We start from the raw sequence: 22,031 nt of genomic DNA, 5'->3' as shown, positions 1-22,031 counted from the left end.
GGTGCTTGTGTGTGTGTTAGTGCGCGCGCGCGTATGAGAGAGAGATTTGTCTGTGTTTGTGTGTGCTTGGTGCTGTGTGTGTGTGTTTATACAGACAGCTTGGGTGTCTGGACTGTATAGCTGGGGGATTTTCGGTTTTGTTCTCCCCCGCTCTTTAGCGGGATCGGGCGCGGCGGGCAGAAAACAGGGCGGGTCGGGCAGCGGGACAATAAATTCTTTATATAAGCGGGAGCGGTCAGGTTCGGGCTAAAACCTGGCAGGTGCGGGCGGGAGCGGGATTCAACATTTAGTCCCGCGCAGATCTCTACTTCAAAGCCTTTTTCAAGCCTTACTGAAAACAAAGACAAGCTGAAACCACATTTACCCATTAGATGATGTCGCTGATCACATAAGGGATTCAATCAAGCGCATAAGGTTCAGACCGCTTCATAAAATAATGCTTGCAATAATAACCTCCAACCTATACTATATGATGATGATTAATAAAAGCACGAACACAGAATGAAGACGACGCGAGTGTGTAGCAGCTCATGGAGTGTTTATTGCGTACTATAGTTTGTGCAAACGGTGCTTTACTTGAGCTCCAAGCAAAAGCCAAAGCGGAATAAACCTCCTGCCCAGCCCAGCGGCTTCTCTACAGCGCTGACGCTCTGCAGTCATATTTACACTATTCATTTACAAAATATAGATCTGTATAAAAAGCCATACACGGGGTTTCTCTGTACAAGCGTTGCTCATTTACATTCAGCTCTCTGTGAGGTAGAGGGGGTTCTGGCGGAGCGAGCGAGTGCTAGGAGCCCAGGGGTGTTGTGGGATTGCTGTCTATCGTCCGGCTGTCGAAGGGCTGCTCGTAAACACTGCTGTGTGTGTGTGAGGGTGTGTGTGTGAGCTCCTCCTCTGCGTGTAGAGCTGCGTACGGGTTCTCGTGGAGGATGACGGCGCTGTGATCCTGTGTTGGACGCCACGCCGCTTTCCCAAACGTACCTGAGGCCACAGGAGCGCAGCGTTAGCAACACCAGCACACACATGCTTAGCCATCAATGCATTCAGTGAGGAGTTAGTCACGGTGAGTTGTTTGACAATAATGTATAGGCGAGGTTATGATGTAGCATTATTGTCTAATAACTGAACAGATCAGAGTGTATTATTGTGCTGATCTCCGCTGTTGAGATGTTGCATTTGACAGAGTGTCAGTCAGGTTTTGTTGTCCACAAACCTGTGTATAGCATTAGTGTCCTGATTCTGTTGTGTTCTGATGTGATTTTTGACTGTTGTAGCTGTGAAATAACTCTAGTCATTCATTCATAGAGTGATAAGGAGATGCACTGCACTCCAAACCTGCCGGAACTACTTTATAGTGCCATTGTTTTCATACAATCACACAGCTAGAGTGCTCCACAGACAATCAGAATCAAACATTCTGCAGTATACACTCCCCGGCCACTTTATTAGGTACACCAGCTGCTCGTTAACACAAATGTCTAATCAGCCAATCACATGGCAGCAGCAGCTCACTGCATTTAGGCATGTAGACATGGTCAAGACGATCTGCTGCAGGTCAGACTGAGCATCAGAACTTATTTAAGTGACTTCGAGCGTGGCATGGTGTACCTAATAAAGTGGCCGGTGAGTATATAATAAATACAATTAATATAAAAATAATATAATATGATGTAAGAAGCGTAATTAATGCATCATGTGTATAGCTGTACACACAATAAAGCCACTTTCATTCATGCTAGCATTATCAGTGTTAGCTGTAGCGCATTACAAGTAACAAAAGAGTAACTCATATATGACTACTGTTACATCACACACACACACACACACACACACACACACACACACACACACACACACACACACACACACAATAACATATCACACCACACACACTTACAACAACATGACAACAATAGCCTGCATCTCACACACACACACACACACACACACACACACACACACACACACAATAACATATCACACCACACACACTTACAACAACATGACAACAATAGCCTGCATCTCACACACACACACGCACACACACACACACACAATAACATATCACACCACACACACTTACAACAACATGACAACAATAGCCTGCATCTCACACACACACACGCACACACACACACACACACAATAACATATCACACCACACACACTTACAACAACATGACAACAATAGCCTGCATCTCACTCACACACACACACGTGTTTGTGAACTCACCCATGTATGACCCAGAGCGGGGCAGAACACACTGGTCCGTCTCGCAGTCGTCCACACAGGAAGGGATGTCGTGCGGCAGCATCATGTGATCGCAGGGATCCAATGAGGAGCTGCAGGTGTAGAAATCCCTCTTCCTGCTGTAAGAGTCTGAGAGGAGACGCGGCTCCGACACACACACTGCAGAGGACGAACCATCAACACACACATCAGAGCTCTGGGTTTATAATGTACGTGTGTGTGTGTGTGTGTGTGTGTGTGTGTGTGTGTGTTTATTTCTCATCAGTGTGTGCGTGTATATAGTGTGTGTATCTCTAAAAAGTGTGTGAATAGTGTGTTTATTGCTTATCAGTGTGTGTGTGTGTGTGTGTGTGCATATATAGTGTGAATAGTGTGTGTGTATATAGTTTATGTGTGTATAGTTTGTGTTTTACTTTCACCAGAGAGACAGAGTGTGTGTGTGTGTGTGTGTGTGTGTATAGTGTGTGTTAATCTCCTACCAGTGTGTGTATAGTGTGTGAGTATCTCTAACCAGTGTGTGTGTCTCTAGTATGTGTTTATATTGTGTGTATAGTGTTTGTGTGTGTTACTCTCACCAGTGTAAAGTTTGTGTTTTTCTCTCACCAGTGTGTTTGTGTATCTCTAACCAGTGTGTGTGTGTGCCTGTGTGTGAGTGTGTGTGTGTGTGTGTGTGTGTAGCATCTGTTTAACTCATACCAGAGTGTGTATAGTGTGTGTATCTTTTACCAGTGTGTGTGTCTGGTATATGTATATGTTGTGTGTATAGTGTGTGTGTGTGTATATAGTGTGTGTATCTCTCACCAGTGTATGTGTATAGTGTTTTTCTCTCACCAGTGTGTTTGTATATGTCTAAGCAGTGTGTGTGTGTAGCGTGTTTATCTCTTACCAGTGTGTGTTTAGTGTGTGTGTGTGTGTCTTATCAGTGTACGTATGTCTACTGAGTCTGTGTGTGTGTATCTCTTACCAGTATGTGTGTGTGTGTGTATGTGTGTGTGTGTGTGTGTATGTATGGATGGATAGTTTGTCTGTATCTGATATAGTGTGCGTGTGTGTATCTCTTGTCAGTGTGTGTGTTTGTGTGTGTATGTATGGATGGATAGTTTGTGTGTATCTGATATTGTGTGCGTGTGTGTGTATCTCTTATCAGTATGTGTGTGTGTGTGTGTGTGTGTGTGTGTGTGTGTGTATGTATGGATGAATAGTTTGTGTGTATCTGATATAGTGTGCGTGTGTGTGTATCTCTTATCAGTGTGTGTGTGTGTGTGTGTGTGTGTGTATATGTATAGATGGATAGTTTGTGTGTATCTGATATAGTGTGCGTGTGTGTATCTCTTGTCAGTGTGTGTGTGTATGTATAGATGGATAGTTTGTGTGTATCTGATATTGTGTGTGTGTGTGTGTGTGTATCTCTTATCAGTGTGTGTGTGTGTGTGTTATATGTGTATCTCTCATGGGTCGGAGTAGGTGTTTGTGTGCCATGTGTGTATCTCTCATTATTCTGTGTGTGTGTGTGTGTGTCTCACCAGTGTATGTGTCGGGCAGCTCTGCGCTGTAGTGTGCTCCCGGTGTCAGCAGTGAGCCGACGGGCCCCTGATAATGGCAGAGCAGAGGGTCGATCGCAGCCTCCAGATCCGCTTCACTGCCGGTGTCCAGCTGACAGAGGCCTGCGGGAACACACACACACAGACACACACACACACACACACACACACACACACACACACACACACAGACACAGACACACACACAGAGACACACAGACACACACACAGAGACACACACACAGAGACACACACACAGAGACACACACAGAGACACACACAGAGACACACACACAGAGACACACACACACAGACACACACACATTTTTTTTTAATTAGTAAATTTTAAAAGTATAAACTAAATGATGTCCTTCTGCAAATGAAGTGATCAGAGGTCAGAGGTCATGTCTTACTGTTCATGTCTTTGGGCGGCATGTAAAATCCCCCGATGGAGGAGCTGATGAACTGATGGCTGCTGCCGCTCTCAGACGGCAGCATATACCCGTCCTGCCGCTCCGCCAGCGTGCCCTGAGACGACAGGTAACTGGGGATATCTGCTGGGAGATTCGTCTCATCTGCACAACACACACACACACACACACACACACACACACACACACACACACACACACAGATAAAGCTACTGGGGTTAAAGGAGACCCTGTCCTGCCCCTTCATACATGATGTAAATGCGTCAGCTGATAATATAACTCCTGTATAGTAGTCCCACACACAACATACTCTGTCAGAAAAGTCCAGCGCAGGGCTATTCAATTCGTTTGTCATGGGGGCCAGTTCATGAAGAGCATCCCAAATGAGGGGCTGGAGAGATATGACTGATGACACAACAGCATACAAGAGCCCATATGCTGGATTTTACCTCCTTAGGACACCCACATTGGCTTTTTCAACAATAAAATGTTTATATGTTGTATTTTGAAACTACATAACATCACTTACAAGCATATTTAAATGTTGTATTTTGAGGCACAAAATCAGTGCATTGCTCAAGCTGCTTCTACATTCAAACACATTCATGTTTTGAACTGCGTAGCAATTAGGGATGCAACAATAATAGATTTTGCTTGTAGGATTATAGTCTGAAGAATGGTCATGGTTTCACGGTTATCACCTTTATTATGCATTTATTAAATTTAAAACACAACTAGAAGATCACAAGAAAACTGCTTATATTTTAAAGTGCTGTTTACTGCTGCTCAGTAATCAAATCAAAGACTCTAGAATACACAAGACGTGTCGCTCGTTTACTTTTGAATGGGGAAAAGTGCAACAGTCAATATGGCGAATGAAGTCAAAGTCAAGTCAAAGTCAGCTTTATTGTCAATTCAACCACATGTACAGGACATATGGAGAATCTAAATTACGTTACTCTCAGACCCTAGGTGCCTACCATATAATATTAATGCAAAAAGTAGAGTTTTAAGAAAGAATTTACAATAAACACAATTATACGTAAAATGTAATCTAAATATATACATAAAATGTAGTCTAAAGAATAAAAAATAAATACAAAAACAATTGAAAAGCCCCGCCTTGTAGTACAGGAGCCAATCAGCGATCGATATATGGCAAATAAAGCCCGCCTTCTGGCATAGGAGCCAATCAGCGATCGATATATGGCAAATAAAGCCCGCCTTCTGGCATAGGAGCCAATCAGCGATTGCTATATGGCAACTAAAGCCCGCCTTCTGGCATAGGAGCCAATCAGCGATCGATATATGGCAAATAAAGCCCGCCTTCTGGCATAGGAGCCAATCAGTGATTGCTATATGGCAACTAAAGCCCGCCTTCTGGCATAGGAGCCAATCAGCGATCGATATATGGCAAATAAAGCCCGCCTTCTGGCATAGGAGCCAATCAGTGATCGCTATATGGCAAATAAAGCCCGCCTTCTGGCATAGGAGCCAATCAGTGATCGCTATATGGCAAATAAAGCCCACCTTCTGGCATAGGAGCCAATCAGTGATCGCTATATGGTAAATAAAGCCCGCCTTCTGGCATAGGAGCCAATCAGCGATCGATATAGAATGACAATTCTCAGAGGGAGGGGCTCGGACCAGATGAGAGTTTCTGCAGATTTTGTGTGATACGAACATTCAGAAATGAAACTAAAGACACAGTTTGTTGTTTAATTTTATTGGTTATTCCTAATATGAAATGTAATCGTAAGCTTTGGCAAGTAGTTTTGGAGTATTTGATGTTTCCTCATTTAAACAGAATGCCCGAGCATACTGCACGAGAGGCGTTTCAAAGATGGTCGCCGAGTGAAATGACTTACCTTAAAGAGACTTTGACAAAATACAGCACAAAATACTAATTAAAAACAAACAGTCGTCTAATTTCACTCTTGTGACTTAAAAATAAGTTATTTTTGATTTGAACATGATTTTACAATGAAAATAAACGACTGAATAAATTAAATAAATAAATAAATTAAATAGAAAACAGTGTCTAATGTTAATTTAAGCCATATATTAGCTGAGAATTTAAATAAACTGTTATTATCTGCGTTCATGCATACGTGATCATTTTAATAATTTATAATAATTCGCCTGACGTATCTTTTGTTTACACTGCACTGAAAGTCAAGCACAACTCTCACCACTACAGCGTGAGATGTTTTCTACTGTGTGCACTTGGAGGGCGCAAGAGCATCGGTCCACTGCCGAGCCATGCACGCACCGCTCCCAACATGCACACGTCTCCATTGGAAATAATGAACTTTAGTGTGGAAAAGACGCAATATGTGAACGGCCTGCATGTGTATTATTCTCGGTATGAGCTCGGAACTTTAAATTAGCACACAATTGCAATTATTTTGTTTAGTTGCAGCAGCTTTGTTCTGTGCAACAGAAACGCTGCGTTGAGAAGCCTTTACGATTAATTAACCGTAATGAATTTATGGGGTTAATAGAGGAATCGGCTAATCATTGCATCCCTATTAATGATATCAGTGCATTGTACAAAAGGCCTTTTCTACAAACATATCCAAATGTTTTCGGCTGCCCGCGCCACTCGCTTAATGTCAGGTGACTCGCGCTCTGCGCAGCCGTCAACTGCAGCTCGTGCTGTATTGAACAGAGACGCACGCCACTTCATAACTATAGCAGCCGTTATTCGACTGAACTAAATTCATTTTTAATGTCTTGGTCACTTTTTGGAGGGCCGGAACAAATTGCCTCGGGGGCCGGGTTTGGCCCTGGTCCAGTGGCTGGGAATGAGCTTTTTACAGTGTCTGGTGTAACGTTAATGTTAATTACAGATGAATTTGGCCATGGTGTAAATACACAGGCAACTTACAAGATGATTACCACATTATATCATTATGATAACAGGATATCTGTGATTTCCTGAAGATAACACCAAAAATAATGCAACAGGTCTCATGGCATATGATGACGTGTGTGTGTTGTGGTGCTGTCCCATTTCTCTTGGGTGAATCTAAAGCCCGTCACACTCTGTTTCAAGAGCCAAGAGAAAGGGCTAGGGGTAAAAAATAAATTGGAATTGGTGTGTGTGTGTGTGTGTGTGTGTGTGTGTGTGTGTGTGTGTGTGAACTGACCAGTGTTGGTGACGCTGCAGTCCTCGTTGCGCCGGCGTGTGTGGTAAATAATCACGACCCACACTAGAGATGTCCCCACCACACAGCACACCACTGCGATGATGACGATGCCTACTGTGGTCCAGCCGTCATCCTCAGGGCCCCGTCCGCTTCCCGCGGCCCCCACAGCCCCTCCCCCTGCCGGCCCTTGGTCACAGTTAGGATTGGGCAGGACGGAGAGCCGCAGGTTTCCACGCTCGGTGCCCAGCGGGTTAGACATCTCACAGGTGTAGGTGCCAGCGTCGCCCTCTGCTGCATCCACGATGATCAACAGCTGGTTCCCTGCGGCGAAGAAGTGGCGTTCAGTGGCCTGTAGGGGGCTGTCGTCTTTGGTCCAGTTGAGGCGCGGCGGAGGACTGCCGCCCGCAATACACTGCAGCACCGCCGTCTCGCCCTTCGCCACCGCACGGTCCAGCAGCGGACGCAGGAATGAAGGCGTTTCTGAAGGATAAACAACACCAAACTCACAGCGATCAGAAACAGAGCACACACACTCTACACACTTCTCTAACCATCATTATTAAAACCGACATGCACATACTCACCGAGCACCGTTAGCGTAGCATTAGCAGAGATAGCTCCAGCTGTGTTCTGCGCAGTGCAGCTGTAGACACCGATGTCTTCTGTTTTCACGTCCACAATGAAGAACACGTCGTCTCTGGGCATGACGTGCATCCTCCGCTCGCGCGCCGCAGGGAAATCAGTGCCTCCGTCTTTCTGCCAGGCGATCTGCGGAGAGGGGTGTCCACTAGCTGCACACTCCAGACGAGCAGTAGCCCCAGCGCGGATCGTCAGGTCCATCGGCGTCTTGGTGAAGAACGGCAGCACTGCGGAGAAAACACATCTGCTTTAAAAAACTAGCCTAGAGCGCCATTTGCTGTTAACGATTAGCCTAGAGCGCCATCTGCTGGTAAAAACTAGCCAAACTACTATTAAAAACTAGTCTATGGTGCTGTCGAAAAGTAAGCCTATCTAATGTCAAAAACTAGCCTAGAGCACCATCTACTGGTCAAAACCTATTTACTGTTCAGAACTAGCGTAGAGCAACATCTGTTGTTAAAAACAAGCCTATCTACTATTACAAACTAGTCTAGAGCGCCATCTACTATTAAAAACTGGTCTAAAGCGCCTTCTGCTGTTAAAATCTATTCTAGAGCATCATCTGCTGGTAAGAAATAGCCTAGAGCGCCATCTGCTGTTAAAAACTAGTCTATCAACTACTACAAACTAGTCTAGAGCGGCATCTGCTGTTGAAAACTAGTCTAGAGCGCCATCTGCTGTTAAAAACAAGCCTATGTACCATTAAAAACTAGCCTAGTGCGCCATCTGTTGTTAAAAACTAGTCTATCAACTACTACAAACTAGTCTAGAGCGGCATCTGCTGTTGAAAGCTAGTCTAGGGCGCCATCTGCTGTTAAAAACTAGTCTATCAACTCCTACAAACTATTCTAGAGTGCCATCTGCTGTTGAAAACTAGTCTAGAGGGCCCTCTGCTGTTAAAAACTAGCCTATCTCCTATTACAAACTAGTCTAGAGCGCCATCTGTTGTTAAAAACTAGCCTATCTACTATTACAAACTAGTTAAAAATTAGCCTAGAGCGCCATCTGTTGTTAAAAACTAGCTTATATACTATTACAAACAAGTTAAAAACTAGCCTAAAGCGCCATCTGCTGTTAAAAACTAGCCTATATACTATTACAAACAAGTTAAAAACTAGCCTAGAGCGCCATCTGTTGTTAAAAACTAGCTTATATACTATTACAAACAAGTTAAAAACTAGCCTAGAGCGCCATCTGCTGTTAAAAACTAGCCTATATACTATTACAAACAAGTTAAAAACTAGCCTAGAGCGCCATCTGTTGTTAAAAACTAGCTTATATACTATTACAAACAAGTTAAAAACTAGCCTAGAGCGCCATCTGTTGTTAAAAACTAGCTTATATACTATTACAAACAAGTTAAAAACTAGCCTAGAGCGCCATCTGTTGTTAAAAACTAGCTTATATACTATTACAAACAAGTTAAAAACTAGCCTAGAGCGCCATCTGTTGTTAAAAACTAGCTTATATGCTATTACAAACAAGGTAAAAACTAGCCTAGAGCGCCATCTGCTGTTAAAAACTAGCCTAGAGCGCCTTCTGCTTTTAAAAAGTAGGCTCAGTATCCACCCAGAGAGAATCGTGATACATTCAGAAATCTTTAAAATGATTCACAAATGCACTGATATGGAGTTTGGCGGCACTTACTGTTGACGGTGAGTTTGGCTTTGTTAGAGTATGAGGAGCCGAAGTGGTTGGAGATGACGCACTGGTAACGTCCCTCGCTGGTGAACTCCACCTGCCGCAGCTGTAGTGTGGTGGTGTACTCGGTCAGTTCGCCTGTCTCTCCGGCCGCGGCGCGCACGTGGGCCTGGTTCTGGATCTCTGGCTCACTCAGAAGCTCGTTGTCTTTCTTCCAGGCAAAGGTCATCGGGGAGTCGCTGGAGCTTGCGGCTGAACACACGAACGTCACGTTGTTGCCTTTAATGGCCGACTGGGTCTCTGGCTGAACCGTGATCTGAGGTTTGGGGAAATCATCTGAGCAGAAAGTAAAGATCACACAGTCAATACTTCAGTTTTGATTTCATTTTACAGCTGTTTCAAAGTTTACGGTTGGTGATTTAAAAAAATCATATTACACTTATATTACACTATATTACACAGAAAACATCGACATTTTCAGAAATAATCAACATTTTCTCTGTGACTATGAATATGCGTGAATCTGCTAACAAAACGATAACTTTCTGTTAGCTAAACCACAACTTTACTTCAGAAATGTCTTTCAAACAAGCACATCAGTGCTGCAAAAGAGCGAAAATACAAGTGAAAATGAAAGTGAGGCGCAGACTAGTGCACACTTATAAGCTGTATTACCAAAAACAATCAGATTTTTATGGTGGTAACTGCTGTTAAAAACGAGCCGAGGCTTGTCTGCTGTTGAAAACGTGCCTAGAGCGCCATCTGCTGTTAAAACAAGCCTAGAGCGCCATCTGCTGTTAAAACTAGCCTAGATCGCCATCTGCTGTTAAAACTAGCCTAGAGCGCCGTCTATTGTTAAAACTAGCCTAGAGCGCCATCTGCTGTTAAAAATTTGTCTAGAGCGCCATCTGCTGTTAAAACTAGCCTAGAGCGCCATCTGCTGTTAAAAATTTGTCTAGAGCGCCATCTGTTGTTAAAACTAGCCTAGAGCGCCATCTGCTGTTAAAACTAGCCTAGAGCGCCATCTGCTGTTAAAAATTTGTCTAGAGCGCCATCTGCTGTTAAAACTAGCCTAGAGCGCCTTTTGTTGTTTAAAACTAGCCTAGAGCGCCATCTGCTGTTAAAAACTAGCCTAGAGTGCCTTTTGTTGTTTAAAACTAGCCTAGAGCGCCATCTGCTGTTAAAAACTAGCCTAGAGTGCCTTTTGTTGTTTAAAACTAGCCTAGAGCGCCATCTGCTGTTAAAAACTAGCCTAGAGTGCCTTTTGTTGTTGAAAACTAGCCTAGAGCGCCATCTGCTGTTAAAAACGAGCCTAGAGCGCCATCTGCTGTTGAAAACTAGCCTAGAGTGCCTTTTGTTGTTTAAAACTAGCCTAGAGCGCCATCTGCTGTAAAAAACTAGCCTAGAGTGCCTTTTGTTGTTTAAAACTAGCCTAGAGCGCCATCTGCTGTTAAAAACTAGCCTAGAGCGCCATGTGCTGTTGAAAACTAGCCTAGAGCGCCCTCTGCTGTTGAAAACTAGCCTAGAGCCCCATATGCTGTTGAAAACTTGTCTAGAGCGCCCTCTACTGTTAAAAACTAGCCTATCTACTACTAAAAATGAAAGTGAGGCGCAGACTAGAACACATTTATAGATTGTATTACCAAATCCTATTTTTATGGTGGTAACTTAATGAAATATGACGACAGACATCCAAAGCTTAATTTTAATATCTCAATAGAAGCTTTGAATGTACACATGACGTGACAACACGACGTCTTTAATAAGAGCTATCAGAATAACTGGTATTTCTAGTGGTTAAAGAAGTAGTGTAGTTCCAGTGTTAATGCAAGAAGAAGCTGACTCAAGGTGTACATTGTCCAGTGTAATGTGTGTGTGTGTGTTCAGCTCACCGCACACAAACTCATCCTGGGCGATGCTGAAGACGCTCCTGCCCTTCAGCAGATGTGGATGGGCACAGCTGGCGTTCAGCAGAGCCAGGAAAGCCTGTTCTGCCACCCAGAGAGAAAACCACTTCAGCTGGCAGTCGCACAGCAGGCTGGAGGTGTTCAGGTGCCTGACGGACACACACACATACACAGGTTCACAACACAACACTGACAAAACATGCCATCCTGCTGCTGGGTATTACTGGAATTACATTTGTGAACAATGTTTGTGTGCTGTTCAGGATCCAATCTCGGATATGATGTATCAAGGTAAGTGTGCAAAGGTCTCTCTCACACTCTCACACACACAGTATACGTACAGCTCGCTCAGCTTCTTCATCTGAGAGAAAGCATTGGCCTGGAGAGACATGATGGCGTTGTTGCTCAGATCTCTGTCATAGGAGCACAGAGGAGATGATTAGAAACACAATAAACATAAATCCCCTTCATCATCATAGAGTTAAAGAGATGCTCACAGCTGCTCCAGCATCTCCAGACCAGTGAAGGACTTTCTGGTGACTGATCGGATGCGATTCCCTTGGAGAAACCTTAAAATAAAGGGAGACAATGCGAAATGGTTAGCAAAGCTATGCAGAACATCTGAATTAATGATAATGCTGAAAATATGAAATCACTTATACATTAAATAACAGAAACACTTCAGCTGCCTACACAGATTCTCAATTAGGTTTAAGTCAGGACTCTGGCTGGGCCACTGCAAAACGTTAATATTTTTGTCTGCTAACCACGTCTTCACAACTTTTGCTGTGTGTTTTGGATCTACAACTGAAATGTATTTATTATTTATATATATTTGCTTGATTTTATTTACTTATTTTTCTTTTCCCCCAGATATTTGAGAATGGTGATTGTTTGTTTTGTGTTATTTAATAAAAAAAACTATCAAAATAAAATGTGTTTAAAAAATAAACAGTATTTTCTGACACATTTACAACAATTCAGATTAAAAACTAATGGAGTTTGTGGAAGCGTACAGTTTGCGCAGGTTGTCCAGAGCAGAGAAGGGGCCGTTCATGTCCTCGATGGTCCACGAAATCTCATTAAACTTCAGATCTCTGAGAGAGAGAGAGAAAAACCACACTGTTAAAATCCACACCCAGAGAGCGGCAGTCGTAAAGCTGCAGTGTGTTCATGTGTACTGCTAAAAATGAGCTGAAAAACAGACAACACAACCCTGATACTGACACTTTAAAACAAGCAAACACACACAACCTCTCAATCAAACAGGCCTGTTTACTGAATATAAACTACAATAACAGCTTGTTTATGTCATAATAATGCTGTGCTGGCTAGATTACTTATGAATTATTATCAGCTACTGATTACAGATTACAAAAAATAATGTAATGTAGACAGTAATATAATCTCTTAGATTTTATATTCATGTTAGTGTACTCTGAGTACTTTTGGATTACATTTAGATTACTTTTATGCTAGTCCTTAGTTGATGTCTCACATGTATGGTGTAGTTAAGTAATGTAGCATTTTTGGATTACATTTAGATTACTTTTGTACTAGCCTTACCTGATACCACACATGTATGGTGCAGTAAAGTATTGTAGGCATTTATTGCAGTGTACTTCGAGTACTTTTGGATTATATTTAGATTACTTTTGTGCTAGCCCTTATCTGATATCACACATGTATGATGTAGTAAAGTACTGTAGGCCTTTATGGTAGTGTACTTTTGGATTACATTTAGATTACTTTTATGCCTGCCCTTATTTGATATCACACATGTATGGTGCAGTAAAGTATTGTAGGCCTTTATGGTAGTGTACTTTTGGATTACATTTAGATTACTTTTATGTCTGCCCTTATTTGATGTCGCACATGTATGGTGTAGTTAAGTAATGTAGCATTTTTGGATTACATTTAGATTACTTTTATGCTCGCCCTTATTTGATGTCTCACATGTATGGTGCAGTAAGGTATTTTAGGCATTTTTGGCAGTGTACTCTGAGTACTTTTGGATTACATTTAGATTACTTTTGTGCTAGCCCTTATCTGATATCACACATGTATGATGTAGTACAGTATTGTAGGCCTTTATGGTAGTGTACTTTTGGATTACATTTAGATTACTTTTATGCTAGCCCTGATTTGATGTCGCACATGTATGGTGTAGTTAAGTAATGTAGCATTTTTGGATTACATTTAGATTACTTTTATGCTAGTCCGTATTTGATGTCTCAAATGTATTGTAGGCATTTTTGGCAGTGTACTCTGAGTACTTTTGGATTACATTTAGATTACTTTTGTGCTAGCCCTTATCTGATATCACACATGTATGGTGTAGTTAAGTAATGTAGCATTTTTGGATTACATTTAGATTACTTTTGTACTAGCCTTACCTGATACCACGCATGTATGGTGCAGTAAGGTATTGTAGGCATTTATTGCAGTGTACTCCAAGTACTTTTGGATTACATTTAGATTACTTTTATGCTCGCCATTATTTGATGTCTCACATGTATGGTGTAGTTAAGTAATGTAGCATTTTTGGATTACATTTAGATTACATTTATGCCATATTTAATGTCACACATGTATGGTGTAGTAAAGTAATGTAGCATTTTTGGATTACATTTAGATTACTTTTATGCTCGCCATTATTTGATGTCTCACATGTATTGTAGGCATTTTTGGCAGTGTACTCTGTGTACTTTTGGATTACATTTAGATTACTTTTATGCTCGCCATTATTTGATGTCTCACATGTATGGTGTAGTTAAGTAATGTAGCATTTTTGGATTACATTTAGATTACTTTTATGCTCGCCATTATTTGATGTCTCACATGTATTGTAGGCATTTATTGCAGTGTACTCCGAGTACTTTTGGATTACATTTAGATTACTTTTGTGCTAGCCCTTATCTGATATCACACATGTATGATGTAGTACAGTATTGTAGGCCTTTATGGTAGTGTACTTTTGGATTACATTTAGATTACTTTTATGCTAGCCCTGATTTGATGTCGCACATGTATGGTGTAGTTAAGTAATGTAGCATTTTTGGATTACATTTAGATTACTTTTGTGCTAGCACTTATCTGATATCACACATGTATGATGCAGTATTGTATTGCCTTTATGATAGAGTACTTTTGGATTACATTTAGATTACTTTTGTGCTAGCGCTTATCTGATATCACACATGTATGATGCAGTATTGTATTGCCTTTATGATAGAGTACTTTTGGATTACATTTAGATTACTTTTGTATAATGAGTTTAAAACATTCACTTCAGATTAACCACATTGAGAAAAAAGCAACATTACAAATTGACAATAGTGTAAATTCACAGCAATATCATTGTGGTGTCAAATATTTCTAGATTTTTGGACTCCGATTAAGACTCCATTTTGCATATACTCCAGTATCTCTGTGTGCAGTGCTGCAGCTGAACTCACAGTGTCTGCAGGTTTGTCAGGCCTCGAAACGCTCCGTCTGCGATGAAACTGATGCGGTTGTTCCCGATGTGGAGCTGCTCCAAAACACTGAGACCAACAAAACTGCCTTCCTCCAGACGACTCAACTGATTCCAGCTCAGATCACTGATGAACAGTAGACAAGCACTCAATGTGACAACCTTCCCAATAATTAAATCACCAGTAATAGCATCAAAAATAAAAGTTTGAATCGACATGTATGCTGTTTATGTGGATGATGAATTTCTATAATGATAATAATAATGTAGCGTGGACTCACAGCTCGGCCAGTTTCTGGCAGAACTCCCAAGCATCGGGTTTGATGCGGCTGATGGAATTGTGTGAGAGATGGAGCTGCTGCAGCGTCAGGAGGCCGTACAGCCAGCCTTTACTCACCTCCGTCAGGTTATTAAACTCCAGCTGCCTGCTCACACACACAGAGGTATATTATACCACACAATACACATGCACAAACACATATCCACCACACACACACACACACACATGCAGACACAAATGCACAACATACAGTATGCACACAAATACATATGCGCACAAACACGAATATGCACACAAACACACACACGCGTGTCAGATGTATGTGCTCATGCTTCACTCACAGCACTTCCATGTTGTTGAGTCCCCAGAAGGCTCCGTCCATCAGTCTGCTGATGCCGTTTCTCTGCATCTTCAGCGAGCGCAGGCCGTGCAGACCCTGAAACGTCAGACCCTCCACGCGCCGCAGACGGTTCCTGCTCAGCTCTCTGCACAACACCAACGAGTGAGTGAGTGAATGTGAGCGTATGCATGCATGCCTGTATGTGTATGTGAGTGATTGAATGAGTGCATGTGTTTGAGCTTATGCATGAATGTGTGTGAGTGTATGCATGCATGTATGTGGGTGTGTTTGAGTGAATGCATGAATGTGTGTGAGTGTATGCATGCATGTATGTGGGTGTGTTTGAGTGTATGCATGAATGTGTGTGAGTGTATGCATGCATGTATGTGGGTGTGTTTGAGTGAATGCATGAATGTGTGTGAGTGTATGCATGCATGTATGTGGGTGTGTTTGAGCGTATGCATGAATGTGTGTGAGTGTATGCATGCATGTATGTGGGTGTGTTTGAGTGAATGCATGAATGTGTGTGAGTGTATGCATGCATGTATGTGGGTGTGTTTGAGTGTATGCATGAATGTGTGTGAGTGTATGCATGCATGTATGTGGGTGTGTTTGAGCGTATGCATGAATGTGTGTGAGTGTATGCATGCATGTATGTGGGTGTGTTTGAGTGTATGCATGAATGTGTGTGAGTGTATGCATGCATGTATGTGGGTGTGTTTGAGTGTATGCATGAATGTGTGTGAGTGTATGCATGCATGTATGTGGGTGTCTATGAGTGTATGCATGAATGTGTGTGAGTGTATGCATGCATGTATGTGGGTGTGTTTGAGTGTATGCATGAATGTGTGTGAGTGTATGCATGCATGTATGTGGGTGTCTATGAGTGTATGCATGAATGTGTGTGAGTGTATGCATGCATGTATGTGGGTGTCTATGAGTGTATGCATGAATGTGTGTGAGTGTATGCATGCATGTATGTGGGTGTGTTTGAGTGTATGCATGAATGTGTGTGAGTGTATGCATGCATGTATGTGGGTGTCTATGAGTGTATGCATGAATGTGTGTGAGTGTATGCATGCATGTATGTGGGTGTCTATGAGTGTATGCATGAATGTGTGTGAGTGTATGCATGCATGTATGTGGGTGTCTATGAGTGTATGCATGAATGTGTGTGAGTGTATGCATGCATGTATGTGGGTGTGTTTGAGTGAATGCATGAATGTGTGTGAGTGTATGCATGCATGTATGTGGGTGTCTATGAGTGTATGCATGAATGTGTGTGAGTGTATGCATGCATGTATGTGGGTGTGTTTGAGTGTATGCATGAATGTGTGTGAGTGTATGCATGCATGTATGTGGGTGTGTTTGAGTGTATGCATGAATGTGTGTGAGTGTATGCATGCATGTATGTGGGTGTCTATGAGTGTATGCATGAATGTGTGTGAGTGTATGCATGCATGTATGTGGGTGTCTATGAGTGTATGCATGAATGTGTGTGAGTGTATGCATGCATGTATGTGGGTGTCTATGAGTGTATGCATGAATGTGTGTGAGTGTATGCATGCATGTATGTGGGTGTGTTTGAGTGTATGCATGAATGTGTGTGAGTGTATGCATGCATGTATGTGGGTGTCTATGAGTGTATGCATGAATGTGTGTGAGTGTATGCATGCATGTCGGTGTGTTTGAGCGTATGCATGAATGTGTGTGAGTGTATGCATGCATGTATGTGGGTGTGTTTGAATGTATGCATGAATGTGTGTGAGTAAGTGCATGTGTGTGTGAGAGTGTGCATGCATGTATGTGTGTGTGCATGTGTCTTACAGGTGCTGCAGGTGGGGCAGTGAGAAGATCTTGGCCGGGATGGAGTTCAGACGGTTTTTGTTGAGCTTCAGCACCAGCAGTGAACTGGACAGGTTACTGAAGCAGCCGTGCTCCAGCGTGGAGATACGGTTATTATTCATAAACCTGCACACACACATAGCTATAACATTTAAACACTGGTTTATAATATGCTGAATTTGCAAAATTGCATGTTAAACCATCTTAAAGAGCTTAAACTACAGTAAAACACCCAAACTACACCGTCTGAACAGAGCTTAAACTTGATTAAAAGAGCCTCTTCTAAAACAAGCCGATTCTGTCAGCTCACAGTTAGTGCTCAAGCCTAAGAAAAGCTTAAATGCTCCTAAACAAAGTCATAAACTAGTGTAAAATGACATTAATCTAGTGCAGCAGAGTCACACATTGTCTAATACATACTTAATCTAGACTAGAAGAGCTTAAAAATAAATCTCACAGACATTAAACTAAATTAAAAGGGTTTAAACAGCCTGCAGAAGATTAAACTTCTGTCTTCCTAAATATGAACATTTATTTTGACAGTACTCTCTTAAACCTTCAAACCGGTTAGAGAGTGTAAAGAGTGTGATGTGATGTGAGTTTCTGAGGGCAGCTCGATGCAGAGGAGGAGGACTCACAGGTTTTTGAGGGGAATGGGAGGAAAAGCTCCAGCGTAGACGTCCACGATGTTGTTGTTGCTGAGATCCAGCGTCTCCAGCGTGAGCAGCGGACTGAGGCGCTCTGAAGAAACCCTCCCGATCCGGTTACTGGCTCTGAAACACAAACAGAGGCGTTAGCTCTTCATATGTAGATTACTGCATTAGCTGGATTTAGCTATCGATAATTTGATGCAAGATAGAGAGCTGCCGTCAAAGCAACAGGTCTGGAGCTCAAACCTCAGACTTATTTCAGATAAAACTGGATTAGATGGAGTCATCTCTAGCAAGGGTGACACTGAAAGCATGAAGCAACTGCTGATATTGCCTTACAGTAGTGACCTACAGGTCATATATACAGTATTTGCTTGGGGACAATAGCAAAAGAGTAAAAATATAGTTTAAAAAATCAGAAATAAATAAAATAACAGTGTTTTGTAATGTAAACTCTTAAATAAAGATATAAAATCTATCACAGGGGTGATCAAAGAGAACACTTACTAGTGACTATAGGACTATAAGCTCTTTTTAAGATACCAATATGGACCTTTTAGACACAAACAAACACTTTTAAAAGGTGCCAACTCAGCTTCTTTTAACGTTTTGAGAGCTGAGGTGCTTATTTTGATTTTCTCAGACATATCAAGAGTGCAATGGTCTCTCTCTTAAGCCTAGTTCACGCTACATGGCAGATCGTGGTGCCGTTCACACTACATGACTTGATTTTGTGTCTTTTAATCGCTGAGGTGTTTTACACTACACTACGTGAAGGATCCACAAGAGGGGGGTCACAGACGACATGATCGGACAACAACTCGTTCCCCAACATCTCAGTTTAGCTACCAAACCACAGCCAATGAAAATTTGAGGGAGGAGCCGACAGAAAGAGCTGAACGCTATTGGCTGCTTGTGTGCGCTTCAAGCTTTCAAGGGAGCAATTAAAACAACCCAGGCTCATTCTGAAAACATAGTCTCGAGGACGTTTCAGGAGGCCGCGAAATACATCCCGGGAGGTACGTATGGCTAAATTAAATTTTTAAGCGAACACTACTGGGCGGTGTGTCGCCGTTCTTTTTCGCGCTTACCAAATGACCACTTCCCTCTGTGTGGAGGGCTTTCCCGCTGCAACCAGTTTGTCCAGTCAGCTCATCGTGTACATCGGCAGACTTGAGACGCCGAGAGGAGTTGAACACGATGACCAGGATCGAGTCCGGGGAAGAGTGGTTTCAGAAATCAGGTAAGACAAAAACAGAATCCAAAAATAAAGTGAACTAGTTCATAACAGGGTGAGAATGTGGTGAAATCCGAAAACGTGGTAAAAAAATCAAACGACAGCTTTTCTTTTTCAGGACAGCTTTTGTAAATTGGCGCATGGGTTTAGAGAAGTGAGCGGGCGGGTCAATCAGTAAAATTGGTTGGGTTTGGGGAAGGGAGGAGGGTGGGTCAGCCGATTGGCCGGTCGCACAGTCAATCATTCAGTCAGTCAGACAGCGGCCTCTCGTGGGTGAACAGCGCGGGCGCGAACGGCACTCGCGAGAGACATTTGAGATGCGAAAAAGCGCACACAGTGGTTTCTCGCGGGGAAAACAAAAACTGCAAAAATACAAACGTCCCAGGACGTATTTTGCTGTCTTCAGAAACGTTCACTATGTTTTCAGAATGAGCCTGGGTTGAATTAAAAACATGGTCAGTCAGCTGATGCGTCAGCAGATCAATCGCTCATCTGCAAGGTTCAAGTGGATGGATGTGGCTTTAACACTAGAACTGCAGAGGCAGGCAGAGAGGTTTAAACATTTGGAATTTAATAACTCTTTGAAATAAAACCCTATCCATAACATCTTGACGTTTCCTAAATATCTGTGCATTTCTTTCTAACATTGTTATTTTTTTAATTACAAAACAGTAATTACCATGACTTTAAATACCATAATGGTCAACATGACTGCATGCATGTCTGCTGCTTTTCGTTGTGACTTTAAATATGCGTGCCTTTTCTGCCTTGCGAACATAAACATGACTTTCTAATAACAAAAATTAAATAAAAACTAAATTACCTGTAGATATATCTTTCAAAACAGCCTATTCAGTGCAGCGAAATAGCTCCTGTTTGAAAGTGAAAATGAAAGCCCAGACCTTTGCACAGTGTAATGCTGTCATAAAATATGATGACAGACATTCAAAGCTTACTTTAATACCTCAATAGAAGCTTTAAATGTAAATATGACATGACAATATGACGTCTTATGTGGGAACGGTCAGGATGAGCAGTATAGTCATTCTAATAGTTACAGAACTGTAGTTCTACTGTTAATATAGCCCACTCTCGTGTCTGTTAATGCAGAATGAAGCGAGCGCATCGATGCCCGTTCTGGCCAATCACAGACGTTTCTGTTGAGCTCCTGAGCACCATGGCCAATCAGCACATGCTGATATGCTCTCTCATTGGCTGCAGCTCATCACTAAAGCTGACCATTTTCGAAAGCCGTGCCTTACGAGAAAAAACTCCTGAAAAGACAGAAGACATGACAGACAACACAATCTCATCGAACACTTTAAGCTTGCTCACAGGCTGCATTGTTTAAGGGCATTTGTTACGACATTAATAGGATCTTTTGTCAAGCTTTTGTTTGCTTTTTAATATTAAGATATTTGTTTTGAAATCTGTAATACCACTATTGTCCCTCACCGATGGTAAAAGAACCCTTTATATATTGAAAGGACATAATCAGATGCTCAAGACATAATCTTTAAAATAATGACATATTAAAAATGCAGCAAATATATGACAGACTTTACAACAGCAGTGGAGTATTATTTAAACCTTTATTTTCCATAGAGCGAAGCCTCATCCACCCGCAGTTGTTTAAGGCAAACTAAATATATATATATATACATTTCCTTGAAAATGTATCTTTTTGCAACGAATTTCGTTTTGTGTAATGTGTGACTTAAATTTGATGTATGTTTTGTTGGTCAGTTATCTACAGCATAAACAAGAAGCACGAATAACATCTGAGGTGAAGCGCTTCAAAACAAGCCCGCTTTATGATATGCTTTAGCGCCAAAACAATCCATCAAACACTTTTTACGGTTTCATTTTAATTCATTAACTAAGCGCGGTCTGAGCAGCATGAGCTGGACAGTCTGTTTAGTATTATATTATTTATATTGTCAGACAGCTAAAACATTTAACAAAATGTGTTAAATCTGCAGCACAAAACGACTGGCACGCTAAAAATCTGATAAAGTTGATAGAAATAAAGATTCCATGTTTATCGTGATAAATATCAATATCGACTGATGTAAAATAAATTATCGTGTTTTTTTTTTTTTTGCCATATCACCCAGCTCTAAATGAAGGCCAATGAAGCAAAAACAGCACCATCATCACCAAAGTGCAGTCAATTTGCAGTGTTTTCCCCAAATATGTGTCAAAACAGCATAAATCAATCCATCTGCTCAAACACTGAGAAAGCTGTGGCCAAAACAAGCATCAGAATCACCCCGGAGTGGATGAAAACGACCCAATAACACACGAGGGTTAAAGCGAGGAGGTATGAAGAACAGAGGCCAGAGTTGAGCACAGGTGGAGCGCTCCTCCTCACAGCAGAAGTGTGTTATTTGGTTTATAAGGTAATTACCAACAAGGTATTTAAACGCAAAGAAACCCTGGCAATTACGCGGCTGATGAAGGCCACTGGCTCAGTGAAAGCGCCGCAGTTTCCCGAGCTGCACGCCTCCTAAATTGCAGAGCAGGAGCAGCTTGTGTTGGGACGCGGCCGGCACAGAGCAGTCTTTGTGTGTCGAACACGCAGAAAACATTCCCTGAATCACAGCGAGCCGCAGACCACAGACAGCACTGGGGGTCCA

General features: G+C 42.0%; 1 protein-coding gene and 1 long non-coding RNA gene across 2 annotated transcripts in view; one reads left to right on the top strand and one right to left on the bottom strand.

Annotated features, from left to right (window-relative positions):
* Window positions 1–635: 635 nt before the first annotated feature.
* The window catches only part of lrig3 (leucine-rich repeats and immunoglobulin-like domains 3), a 41,095-nt gene continuing 19,699 nt past the window's right edge, over window positions 636–22,031 (bottom strand). The window contains 16 exon segments of the mRNA NM_001110347.1: window positions 636–984; window positions 2,237–2,413; window positions 3,778–3,918; window positions 4,209–4,370; window positions 7,379–7,858; window positions 7,963–8,244; window positions 9,665–9,994; window positions 11,551–11,714; window positions 11,907–11,978; window positions 12,063–12,134; window positions 12,582–12,662; window positions 15,024–15,167; window positions 15,322–15,465; window positions 15,662–15,805; window positions 17,488–17,631; window positions 18,144–18,278. Coding sequence (NP_001103817.1) covers window positions 791–984; window positions 2,237–2,413; window positions 3,778–3,918; window positions 4,209–4,370; window positions 7,379–7,858; window positions 7,963–8,244; window positions 9,665–9,994; window positions 11,551–11,714; window positions 11,907–11,978; window positions 12,063–12,134; window positions 12,582–12,662; window positions 15,024–15,167; window positions 15,322–15,465; window positions 15,662–15,805; window positions 17,488–17,631; window positions 18,144–18,278 — 2,866 coding nt within the window. The 3' untranslated portion in view covers window positions 636–790.
* LOC141381543 (uncharacterized) lies at window positions 14,832–17,600 on the top strand. Its single transcript, XR_012401668.1, has 2 exons — window positions 14,832–16,906; window positions 17,326–17,600. It is a non-coding gene; the product is annotated as an uncharacterized lncRNA (long non-coding RNA).

Source organism: Danio rerio, chromosome 4 (assembly GCF_049306965.1).
Source record: "Danio rerio strain Tuebingen ecotype United States chromosome 4, GRCz12tu, whole genome shotgun sequence".
NCBI classification, from domain to species: domain Eukaryota; kingdom Metazoa; phylum Chordata; class Actinopteri; order Cypriniformes; family Danionidae; genus Danio; species Danio rerio.
Note: the sequence above shows the minus strand (reverse complement) of the source record. Positions and strands in the feature narration are given on the sequence as shown.